We start from the raw sequence: 12288 nt of genomic DNA, 5'->3' as shown, positions 1-12288 counted from the left end.
GCATGGCATGTTCCAGAACAGGTTTCTTCATGGGTGACTGTGACCATTTAGGAAAATATTAAGCTGTGATCCTTAAATAGCAGCCAAACCCTCTCTTCCCGTGGCCATTGTAACTGGATGGCCCCAGAAAATTTATCTTGATCCAGCAAAGCATCTGGCATTTGTCCTTATAAACAAGACAGAAATGTGACCTGGATGATAGAGATGCGGATTTAAAATTGAACAATTTTGATAAAGCAGAGGCAATCTCTGTGGGGGCGTCCCAAAGCTCCATCCTCGGGATGCCTGGTATTGTCATGAGTCCCGTGAATGGAGGCAGCAAAGCTGCTTTCACCCTGCAGATGGCTGCTGGCTGAGAGGCAGCTCCAATACAATGGGTGATGAAGCAGATTCAAGGCAGCCTTGACAGATTGTAAAGTTGGGTTGAAACCAACAAGATGAAATTCACCAGGAATGAGTGCTAAATCCTGTGTTGAGGTTGTGAAAAAAAAAAATTGGTTACATAAGAATTAGAAGGGGGAAATATGAATAGATGGAAATTTGTGAAAAAGAAAGAAAAAGGGATAGAGGGAGGAAGGAAGGGAGAATGAGAGAGAGAGGGAGGGAAACAAAGAATCAATCAGGTGGTTTTGTTCACAAGCTCATAATTATGTGTCCTTGACAGGAGACCCAAAAGAGGCACCTAACCAGGAAAAAAGCTTGACCTCTGAGGGACAGGGAGTTCCTTACCCTAAGTGTCCAGGCCCCTTCAGGGCACCATATTGTGAGAAAGAGAAGGTGACAAGCAAAAGAAAACCAGAAGAGGGATGCAGATTAGATGAGGATTTGACCAAGTTGAATGATAAAGATGACCAGAAACTGGAAAGGAGAGATTGGTGGGTGCCAGGGCAAGCTTCCAGTGCGGGATTCAAACGTGCGGTTCTAAGCATTTGGTTTGCCCTGGGATGGATATACTACTGGGCAGTGGTGAGCCTCACCCCGAGGGTGAACCTCACCCTGAGCCAACAGCAACATCTGTTGCGCTCCAGTAAAGCACCCTTTACATCATTATCTCTTTTAATCCTTACAATAATCCTACAAGGCAGAGATTACCACAACTCTCATCTTAAAGGAAGGCTGTGGAGCAGAAGGCTAAGGAACTTGCTTAGAACTCAAGAGGAGGAAGACTAGACAAGAACCCCCGGACCGGGGTTATTCCCCCATGGGACTGCGCCCTACCTTGCCAGCACCGCGCAGGTTGTTTGTGCGGAGAGGACTGCGCAGTTCTTGACAGTTTTTGGAGACACTCATGAGCAACTCTTTGTGTTGTAAGCAACAGCAATTCTTCCTACCCAAATTTTGCACCCAATTTTGAGGGCTCTGGAACTCCGAGAACGCCAGTGGTCGGACCCTATTCGCTACACTCCCTTGCAGCCAGGGGTCTGGGCGCGCAGCAGGGGGCTGCGGAGTGGGCTGCGGGCATCGAGGGGGCGGCGCCCGGAGGCCCGCGGGGGTGGGGCGCCGCCTGCAGGGGGCGCTGGCGGCGGCTCCGGGCGGAGACAATCGCGCTGAGCGGCCACCACAGCCAGAGCGGGAGCCCGAGCCGCGCGGCGCGGCGCTGAGCTGGGGCTGAGCGGGGCCGGCCGAGCGGGGCCGGGCGGGAGCCATGGGCCGCTAGGGCCGGGCCGAGCCCCGCGATGCCGCCGCCGAGTGGCCCCAGCGTCCTCGCGCGGCTGCTGCCGCTGCTGGGGCTGCTGCTCGGCGGCGCCTCCCGGGCTCCCGGCAAGTCGCCGCCGGAGCCCCCCAGCCCGCAGGGTGAGTCTTGGCCGGGAGGGGCACTGATCCTGGGCCTGCGTACCCCCACTACCCCCGATCGGGACCCGCCCGCCAGCCCCTTCTTCGCGGCGCTTGTGAATTGAGGGGTATTCTATTCCCTGGATTAGGGTGGGGGGAGCTAGGCGACCTGGGGTCGTCGCTTACGGGGGACAGGAGAGAGAGAGAGGGAGACCGCCAGACGGGGGTCTCGGAGAGGCACAATGGGGAGGGCCGGGGTCCCCAGGCTCCGCGCCACCGCCCCCTCCCGCCTTGTTTTTCTCCCTCCTGGTCCGCGAGGCGCTGCTGCCTGAGCCATTGTCTATCGGAGACACCCGCCCAGGGGCGGGCTGGGGCGGGCGCCCGCTCCGCAGCCCCCAGCGGGTTCCTCGCTCCCGAACCCCGCTGGGTTGGGGGCGCAGGCAGCGGCTGCCACCCTGGGCCCGGACGGGGGTTGGGCGCCTGGAGCTGGGTTTGAAGGGGGGAGGGGAGAAGGGGGAGTGGGTGAGGCGGTGGGCGGATTGGCTGCTCGAATGGGGTTCTTCGCCCTGGAGCCTGACAGGCCCCCGCCGGCCCCCAGGTTCAGAATTTGGGGTGCACCAAAGAAACACCGATTGGCCCGTGATGGACGAGGGGCTGCAGTTGGGGGGCTGTCTGGAAAAAGGGGTACGTTGATTCCAAGCTCAAGGCGCATGGCAGGGCTGTGGTTGGTGGAGGAGCCATGCTGAGCTGGCTAACTGGCTGTGGGCAGTGTCGGCTGGAAGGGCAGGTGCCTGGGTCCCCGTCCAGCAAGCCTCCAGCCACTCCTGTCCCAGCCCGCCCCCAGCTCACCCCCTCCTCCTCTTACCTCTCCATCGCAGTGGAGGAGACCCTCCCAGCGCCTCACGGGCCCAGGTGAGAGTGTGAGGTGGGGGCGGGGCTGGCTCCTGCCACGGGAGAGGCCGGGAGGGCTAGACCATGACTCCCTACCGATGCCAGGGTTCTCAGGGGCGTCCACCCCACCCCAGCCCTGCGCCTGCCTCCTAGCCCCTGACCCCACCACCCCAGCCACTGTTCTCCCCACTTCTGCCTCTGAGCCCCATCCCGGCCTGACATGGTGCTCTCTACTCTTTGCCTTTCCATCAAGGAGCTGGCAGGAAAAGCAGGGGGGTGGGTGGTGTCTGGATGAGGGAAGTAAGGTCCGGATGAAGGGAGGGGGTCGGATTTCCTCCTGGAATGGGGCAGGGCTGAAGCCTGGACAGGCGGATCCTAGGTGGAATGTCAAGCTTGGAGGAATGGGGAAGGATCTCCCTGGCCTCAGTCTCCCCTCCTCTCTGCAGGGGTGGAGGCTTTGATGGGTAGGAAGGGGCCCTGTTTTTTCAGGAAGCCTCTTCCTCAAGAGCTGCACGCCTAGGGAGGGAGCCCAGGGAATTGGCTGGAAATGAGCCAGAAGAGGGGGTTCTCCCGGGTTGCTGGTTGGGGCCCAGGTTGAGGAGAAAGGGGGACTCTGCTAGGCACCTGCCCACCCCCTCCCCAGCTTGGCACTGATGCCTTCTCAGGCCTTACCTGCCCACCCCTGTCTTATTCCCTAGGACCCCTCCCTTTTTCTGAGGCTCTGGCCCTTGAACCCAAGGCATTCCTTCAAAAGACCGTATTCCAGACTCCCAGGTCCCTTCTTCCCAGCTGCTCCATCCAGCTGCTCCTAGCCCGGGGCAGGGGTGGGGAGCCTGCAGGCCCCTCTGGCTTCTCAGAATTCCTGCTGGGTGGTGGTGGGGAAAGGGGGAGTGTGGACAGGCTGTCAGTACCCAGGAGAACCAGAAAGCAGGAAAGGGTCGAGTGCATGCACACCCACCCTCTGAGTTGGGCTCTGGCCTGGGAGGCGAGAGGGAGGTGGGCTCAGGCGAACAGCTGGACGGGATGCCAAGGGCAGGCGTGGCGCTGGCCCTGGGGTTGGTTGAAAGCCTGAGACGAAACACCTGTCGCTGTTGCGTGTCAGGCTCCACCGGGAGGCCCCATGGCCTCCTCGTGCCCGGCTGCCCGCAGTTCCGGGCTTGTCCTTCTGCACCTGGACTCTCATAGGTTTGTGTCTAGCAGCTCGCCCACTCCCCTGGGGCCGCCACACTGAGCCTTCTGTACCTTTTCAGGCAAGATACCTACTCCCATTCTTAGCAACAAGAGAGGGATGAGGATGCTCTTGAGGAAGAACTGCGCCGAGTAGGAAGGGGAGTTAGCGCTATGGGTCAGAGAGAATGCTGCAAATCCATGAGAACAACTCTGGCCTGGTCCCTCCTCTGTCAGCTCCTCTGAGCTCAGGACACCTGCAGGCCCATCCTGGCCAGACCATCCTGGGGCCAGGGGCCAAGTGGCTGGAAAGAAAGACTTAGCTTCCCAGCCCCCTCCACACTGGTTACCCTTAGGCCTGTGTCGGCCCCCCAGATCTCCTTCCCCTTGCCAGGGCCCCAGCTCGCTGCCCATCTCCTGGGAGGAATGAGGGCGTTGCCATGGTGACTGGCTGTAGCTGACCAGCTGGGAGGGGGCTGGCAGTCCCTGTGAGGGGGAGGGGTCAGGGGGTACTTGTTGGAGCTCAGGGGTTGTGTGAGTCCCTAAATCTGAAGGGAGACAGGCTCATGCACAGGGTTCTGGGAAGAGGCTGAATGATGGGAATGGCCAGCCTGCTTGGTGTCCCTTTCTCGGGTTTTTTCTTGAGAACTCAAATTCTGCCCCAACTCCTCTTCCTTCCTTCCAAATGACTGACTCTTGACTACTCTCCTCTCTGCTCCACTTGCAGATCCCTGGTTTGCCGGTTATTCATCCTTTCTCAGCTCTCCTTCCCTCTCCTCTCCCTGACACCACTCCCATAGAGTCCAGTGGTTAAGGATCTGGGTCTAGAGACAGACTCCCAGGTTTGGATCCCAGATCTCCCACTTAACTGTAGGGCAAGAATCTAAACCCTTTGAGCCTCAGTTTCCTTAGCTATAAAATGGGCTACGAGCATATTTTATTGGGTCTAATGCATCACTGACTGTAAGATACACCATTATTTCATGTGCCAGCAAAAAAAAAAAAAAATGCTGCCGATTAGAATTATGGCATCATCAATCTTAGGCACAGCCTGAGTTCAGAATGTTAAAATGTCAAAATGTGCATGTGTTAGACTTGATGAAATATGTTAATAGTACCGCCTACCTCACGGGCTAATGTGAGGTTTACATGAGGGCTCTATATATGCTGGCTCATAATACCTTGTCTAGCCTGGGTCCCAAAGCCACTCCCAACCACAGCTCCCTCTTCTGATCTTGAGGCTCCCCCTGGGCTTCTCATCCCCTCTCCCTCCTCCTTACTCCCCTCACCCGATCTTGCCCACAGAGATCCTGATCAAGGTGCAGGTGTATGTGAGCGGGGAGCTGGTGCCCTTGGCCCGAGCCTCAGTGGATGTGTTTGGAAACCGGATGCTGCTGGCTGCCGGCACCACGGACTCAGAGGGCGTGGCCACACTGCCCCTCAGCTATCGCCTGGGCACCTGGGTGCTGGTTACTGCTGCCCGCCCTGGGTTCCTCACCAACTCTGTGCCCTGGCGTGTTGACAAGCTGCCCTGTGAGTGCAGGGGCAGCTGGAGTGGGTGGGGGGAGAGCAGCTGACCCCATCAGCCCCTTCCCAAAATAGCTCTTGGGGGCGGAGGGGCAGGCTTTCTAGCAGTTGCTGCCTGGGCTGGGGTACGCAGAAGGGGCTGAGAGAGGATGAAGTCACTGGGATTCAGATGGTGGGAGTGCCCGGCCTGGGGGAGGGGGGCTTTCTCTGAAGCTGACAGGCCACCCCTCCTGCAGTGTATGCCTCAGTCAGCCTCTACCTGCTCCCTGAGCGGCCGGCCACCCTCATCCTCTATGAGGACCTGGTGCACATCCTGCTGGGCTCTCCTGGTAAGACTCTCCCTTCTCCAGTCCCCTCCCCTCCACCCACTCCGGCCTCCCTTCCCTCTCCCTGACCTGGGTACAGAGTGCTCCCCTCTGCCACAGTTTGGCTGGGTGCCCTTGGGCAAGTCACTTAACCTCTCTGAACCTCAGTTAGTTCCTCAGTAAGATGTGAATATTGATAGGATCTATGTTGTCAAATTGAGCTAAGGATTAAATGGCATCAGGCAGGCGAAAAATGGCACAGAAGGTGGTCAATAAATGCTTGCTGTCTGGGGGGCTTCTCGTGGTTTCTGTTCTCACTGTTCTCCTACCATTAGAATTCCTACTTCCTGCCACCATGTCTTCAGTGGATCTACAAGCACTTCTTGTGCACCTACTGGGTGCCCGACTATGTTCGATACTAGGGTCAATCCACAGACACAGAACACCTATCAAGTGCAAGGCCTGGAGCAACCCTGCAGCGGACCTTGTCCACCCCTAGACTTTTGGTCTCACCCAGTTGATACTTGCTGCAGCCCCTGTGCTGTGCCAGGTACTGTGTCGTGCTGGGGGACAATGGTGAGGAAGAGCTAACTGGCTCCTCGCCTTGTGGAGTTCACTGACAAACAGAAAGACAGATCACTGCAAACCCTGAAATAACCACAGAGCAGGCAGGGCCGTGGAGTGGAGGGCAGCTGTGTTCAATACTGAGAGGACCTCCACGTGGGACAACAGCAGGGTGAGAGGATCTGGCGAAGGGAGCTGTGGGGCAAGTGGGCTCATGAAGAGGGAGCAAAGGCACCTTCACTGGAGCGGAATCGAGATTCAGGGGCAAGGACTGCCCCGGTGGTCCAGTGGTTGGGAATCTACCTTCCAATGCGAGGGATGTGGGTTCGATCCCTGGTCTGGGAACTAAGATTCCACATGCCATGGGGCAACTAAGCCCACGTGCTCCAGAGCCTGTATACTGCAACTACAGAAAGTCCACACGCTGAAACGAAGAACCCATGAGCCACAAGAAGACCCAGCACAGCGCCCCCTGCCCCTCCCCCCCAAAAATAGATGCAGGGGCAGAAAGGGACTGTAAGGGTGCTCTGGTCTGGCTGTACAGGAGGGGTGTCTGGTGCAGACTGGCTGACGCAGCCAGGCAGAGGATAGCTTCCATCTGGCTAGTACTGGGGCGCCAACGTGGGTTCTGAACAGGGTGCCTCCCCTCCCCAATTTATATTCTTAGCTTGAATCCTTGTCCCCACATTACTCTTTTTGTTTGCTCATCTCCTCTCTGATCCTGAACCAGAGGCTTCTAAAATGTCTTTGGAGGTTTCTAAAATGCCAGAGGAACCCTTTATTGCCCCCTAGCTGAAAGCCCTCCCACGGCTCCCACTGCTTTCTGTAGAAAGCCTAGACTCTTTCACAAAGCTGGCAGCGCCCTCCAGGAGCCTGTGCGCTGCTGGCTGCCTTGCTTGCCTCCCACTCGAGTCACCTGTCTTCCCCCAACCAGCCAGTTGCCTCATGCCCCAGGCCTTCCTCCTGTCAGTCCTCTGAGAAGTTCCTTCCCACCTTCTTTCCTGCCTGAGCCTTACTCACCCTGCAGGGCTCCGTAGACTATTCCCAAGATGGGCAGGGCAAGCTCCCCTTGCACCCTGCTATTTCAAGAGGGAGGCAGGATGTAATGGTGAGTGAGGGGAGGGGCCCTGGTACCCAATTGCCTGGGCTTCGATCAGGCTTCAGTGACCTTGGGGAAGTTACTGAACCTTTCCTGCCTCTAATTCTGCATCTTTAAAATGGGGCTGATAATAAAGGCACCTACCTCAGGGGCTGTTGTGCTAATTACAGGGGTTAATGTAAGTAACCTGCTTAGAACAGTGCCCAGCATATCTTAAAGCTTAGTAAATGTTAGCTATTACCATACTATATTGGAATATTATTTATACATTCCCTCTGCTTCAAGACAGACAGACAGATCAGATCAGATCAGTCGCTCAGTCGTGTCCGACTCTTTGCGACCCCATGAATCACAGCACGCCAGGCCTCCCTGTCCATCACCAACTCCCGGAGTTCACTCAGACTCACGTCCATCGAGTCAGTGATGCCATCCAACCATCTCATCCTCTGTCGTCCCCTTCTCCTCCTGCCCCCAATCCCTCCCAGCATCAGAGTCTTTTCCAATGAGTCAACTCTTCGCATGAGGTGGCCAAAGTACTGGAGTTTCAGCTTTAGCATCATTCCTTCCAAAGAAATCCCGGGGCTGATCTCCTTCAGAATGGACTGGTTGGATCTCCTTGCAGTCCAAGGGACTCTCAAGAGTCTTCTCCAATACCACAGTTCAAAAGCATCAATTCTTCGGCGCTCAGCCTTCTTCACAGTCCAACTCTCACATCCATACACGACCACAGGAAAAACCATAGCCTTGACTAGCCGGAGCTTTGTTGGCAAAGTAATGTCTCTGCTTTTGAATATGCTACCTAGGTTGGACATAACTTTCCTTCCAAGGAGTAAGCATCTTTTAATTTCAGACAGACACACACACATCCAAAACCTAAGTTGTCAAATGCAGGAGCCACATGTAGCTATTTAAATTTGAATAAATTAAAAATTCATTAAACTTCTTAGAGTTAGAAATAAATGCAGTTCCCCAGTCCCACTAGCTACATGTCAAGTGCTTAACAGCCCTGTGTGTCTAGTAGTTACTGGAGCAGATTTCAGGTTCCTGCCCCTTCAAAGTTACCATTCTAAGCCTGCCCAGTTCTCTCCCCAAGTTACCACCCTCCCTGGCCTTCCCACGTGTCCTGACCCATTGGCTCCCCTTCTTAGATCAGTGGTTCACAACCTTTCTGGCACCAGGGACTGGTTTTGTGAAAGTCAGCTTTTCCACAGACCGGGCTTGGGGGTGACTTCAGGATAATTCAACTGCATTACCTTTATTGTGCACTTTCTTCCTAACACCACTGCTGATCTGACAAGGAAGTATTGTCCGTGGCCCAGAGGTTGGGGACCCCTGCCTCAGATACTTGCTTTCTATTCTGGTCTCTGGGGCAGCTTGTCCCTGGCCAGGCCACTGCAGCCCTTCTCTCCATTCCAGGTGCCCGCTCCCAGCCCTGGGTGCAGTTCCAGCGCCGGGCTGCCCGCCTGCCCGTCACTTCTACCTACAGCCAGCTCTGGGCTTCACTCACACCTGCCAGCACCCAGCAGGAAATGCGGGCTTTCCCTGCCTTCCTGGGCACAGAGGCCTCCAGCTCAGGTATGCTGGGTGCCAGCCACGGAAGGGATTCCCCCTGCCGTGCCCCGCCACCACCAGGACTTAGCCCTCAGCCCTTGTGTCCCCTTCCTGCAGGCAACGGCTCCTGGCTGGAGCTGATGCCCGTGGCCGCTGTGAGCGTGCACCTGCTGGCAGGTAATGGGACAGAAGTGCCGCTCTCAGGCCCCATTCACCTATCCCTGCCAGTGCCCTCGGAACCTCGTGCCCTCGCTGTGGGCACCAGCATTCCAGCCTGGAGGTTCGACCCCAAGAGTGGTGAGTGCCTGGCGGGGGATGTATGTGCAGGTGCTGGAGTTTGGGGAAAAAAGTGGGACTTAAGTTGGGGACACGGAGTTTACTGAAAGCCCTGCCTCTCCCAGGGCTGTGGGTACGCAACGGCACAGGTGTGATCCGAAAGGAAGGCCGGCAGCTCTACTGGACCTTCGTCTCCCCTCAGCTGGGGTACTGGGCAGCCGCCATGGCCTCCCCCACGGCTGGTGAGAGTTGAGGGGGCAGCAGGGACCGGGGGCGGTGTTAGAAGGGGAGGCGGGGAGAGTGGACTCCTTCTGAATGGCAGGAGGGACAGCCACCCCTGGGAAGGCTAAGCCCTCGCCTGGCATAGGGCTGGTCACCATCACGTCGGGCATCCAGGACATCGGCACCTACCACACTATCTTCCTGCTCACCATCCTGGCAGCCCTGGCCCTGCTCGTGCTCATTCTGCTGTGTCTGCTCGTCTACTACTGTCGGTGAGTGCCCTGATCCCCTCCCACTGCCTCCTGATGCCCAAGCCCCCTCATTCCAGCCATGGCCTGAGGCCTGCTCCATGCCTGGTCTTGAGCCAGGTGCTGGGGCCCTAGGGATGCATAAAACACCACTGGGATTCTTAAGGCGCTGCCAAGAAGGCAATGCATATGCACATGCATATGTAAAGACAGAAAGACTGGTGACTTCAGAGAAGTTGGGGTGAGGAGGCAGGAGCTGCAGGCCAGGCCCCTCCAGAGACCATCCACAGCTGCTTCTACCACCCCAGTCCCCACTTCCAGGGGACCTGAGGCCACACATGCCCCTGGTTGGCCTAAGTTCCTCCCTGGCTTTCACTGCACCTGCCATGAACCACGGAGTGCGGTTTACCCCGAGGTGGGACCCAGATGGATACCGCTGCCTGCTGGACCTCCCGCAGACATTCCAACTCTGTCCACAAACCTCTCCCAGGACCCACCTGGGCTCCCCATCCTCTCCTGAGTCCCAGGCATTGTTAGGACCCCTCCAACTATACCCAAACCCATCTTCCAACTTCAGGGTCAGGGACCCCCACCCTTTCCTGACACCCCGATCTGCCCCCCGTGTCTCCAGGAGGCGCTGCCTGAAGCCGAGGCAACAGCATCGCAAGCTGCAGCTCTCCGGCCCCTCTGACGGTAACAAACGAGACCAGGCCACCTCGATGTCCCAACTCCACCTCATCTGTGGGGGATCCCTGGAGCCCGCGCCGTCGGGGGACCCCGAGGCTCCACCTCCAGGGCCCCTCCACTCCGCCTTCTCCAGCTCACGGGACTTGACCGGCTCCCGGGACGACTTCTTCCGTGCCAAGCCGCGCTCCGCCAGCCGCCCGGCCGCCGAGCCTACGGGTGCCCGCGGGGGCGAGGGCGCCGGCCTCAAGGGCGCCCGCTCCGTCGAGGGTCCCGCCGGGCTGGAGCCAGGCTTGGAGGAGTACCGGCGGGGGCCCCCGGGGACCCCGGCCTTTCTGCAGGAGCCGCCCTCGCCGCCGCCGCCCTTCGAGCACTACCTGGGCCACAAGGGGGCGGCCGAGAGCAAGACCCCCGACTTCCTGCTGTCGCAGTCGGTGGACCAGCTGGCGCGGCCGCCGTCGCTCAGCCAGGCCGGGCAGCTCATCTTCTGTGGTTCCATCGACCACCTTAAGGACAGCGTCTACCGCAACGTCATGCCCACCCTGGTGATCCCCGCGCACTACGTGCGCCTAGGCGGCGAGGCGGGCGCAACGGGGGCAGGCGAGGAGTCGGCCCCGCCCGAGGGCGCGGCCCCCGGCCCCGCACGCCCTTTTCCCCAGCCCGACCCCCAGCGCCCTCTGATGCCGGGCCACTCGGGCGCGGGGGGCGAGGGCGGCGGGGGTGGTGGCGGCGAGGGCTGGGGGAGTGCGCGCTCGGCGCCCGTCAGCGGCTCGGTTACCATCCCGGTGCTGTTCAACGAGTCGACGATGGCGCAGCTCAACGGAGAGCTACAGGCCCTGACCGAGAAGAAGCTGCTGGAACTGGGCGTGAAGCCTCACCCGCGCGCCTGGTTCGTGTCCCTCGATGGGCGCTCCAACTCGCAAGTGCGCCACTCGTACATCGACCTGCAGGCGGGCGGCGGCGGCCGCAGCACGGACGCCAGCCTGGACTCGGGCGTCGACGTGCACGAGGCGCGGCCGGCCCGCCGGCGGCCCCTGCGGGAGGAGCGGGAGCGCGCCCCGGCCACCGCCCCGCCTGCGCCCCCGCCGCCCCCGCCGGCGCCCCCGCGCCTGGCGCTCAGCGAGGACACGGAGCCGAGCAGCAGCGAGAGCCGCACGGGCCTCTGCTCCCCGGAGGACAACTCGCTGACGCCGCTGCTGGACGAGGTGGCTGCGCCCGAGGGCCGGGCGGCCACGGTACCCCGGGGGCGGGGCCGCAGCCGCGGGGACAGTTCTCGCAGCAGCGCCAGCGAATTGCGGCGCGATTCGCTCACCAGCCCGGAGGACGAGCTGGGGGCGGAGGTGGGCGACGAAGCGGGCGACAAGAAGAGCCCGTGGCAGCGGCGGGAGGAGCGGCCGCTCATGGTGTTCAACGTTAAGTAGCGCCCGGCCTGGCGCCGCCTCCGGGCCGGCCCCCGCCCCCTCCGCCCGGGCCCGCCCCCAGGGTGCGCGCTCCGGGGGGCCGCGGGGGCCCTCGCCCTTAGCCCACAGCCCGGCTGGAAAGGGGCCCGGGGCCCTGCGGAGCTGTCCGATGGTATGTGCTGGGTAATGTCTTGGGAGGGACCCGTGTCTGCCTCCGACAGGGAGGTGAGGGAGGGGGGACCAGACCCCCGATGGGAGGTGCTGGGGAGGAGGGCTGGGTGGGGGGAAGCAGTGCCTGTATAAACGTGGCTGTACATAGAAAGCTCTATCGTGGGAAAGCAGGAGGGGCAACGAGGCCTCAGCCGCTAGCCTGAGGGCCGGGAAGGGAGGGGGCGTTCTAGCGGACCCCTGGGAGGGGAGGGGGTGCTGCTTGCTGACTAGCCCACCTCTGGGCTGCGATGTCGCAGGGCTGGAGGCTGGGGCGGCTCCGGGGACTAGGGAGTAATGTGATGGGATCACTGTGGGCAACAGCAAATATAAAACGTGAGATGAACTGCTGTGTGTCTTTCTGTGGTCTGGGG

At 59.7% G+C, this 12288-nt stretch overlaps 1 protein-coding gene across 2 annotated transcripts; it reads left to right on the top strand.

Moving 5' to 3' along the window:
• The first annotated feature begins 1616 nt into the window (after window positions 1-1616).
• On the top strand, window positions 1617-12260 carry FAM171A2 (family with sequence similarity 171 member A2). 2 transcript variants are annotated; one of them, XM_027517201.1, is made up of 8 exons: window positions 1617-1794; window positions 5137-5364; window positions 5595-5687; window positions 8743-8901; window positions 8995-9174; window positions 9279-9395; window positions 9521-9647; window positions 10255-12260. In XM_027517201.1, exons 1-8 carry the CDS (start codon window positions 1677-1679, stop codon window positions 11726-11728), a joined length of 2496 nt encoding a protein of 831 aa, XP_027373002.1. In that variant the 5' UTR covers window positions 1617-1676; the 3' UTR covers window positions 11729-12260. The 2 variants fall into 2 exon arrangements, with proteins under 2 accessions (XP_027373002.1, XP_027373003.1); XM_027517202.1 differs by lacking the exon at window positions 1617-1794 and adding an exon at window positions 4559-4673.
• Window positions 12261-12288: the final 28 nt, after the last annotated feature.

Source organism: Bos indicus x Bos taurus, chromosome 19, assembly GCF_003369695.1.
Source record: "Bos indicus x Bos taurus breed Angus x Brahman F1 hybrid chromosome 19, Bos_hybrid_MaternalHap_v2.0, whole genome shotgun sequence".
NCBI classification, from domain to species: Eukaryota; Metazoa; Chordata; class Mammalia; order Artiodactyla; family Bovidae; genus Bos; species Bos indicus x Bos taurus.
This window is presented reverse-complemented; position numbering and strand designations above follow the sequence as displayed.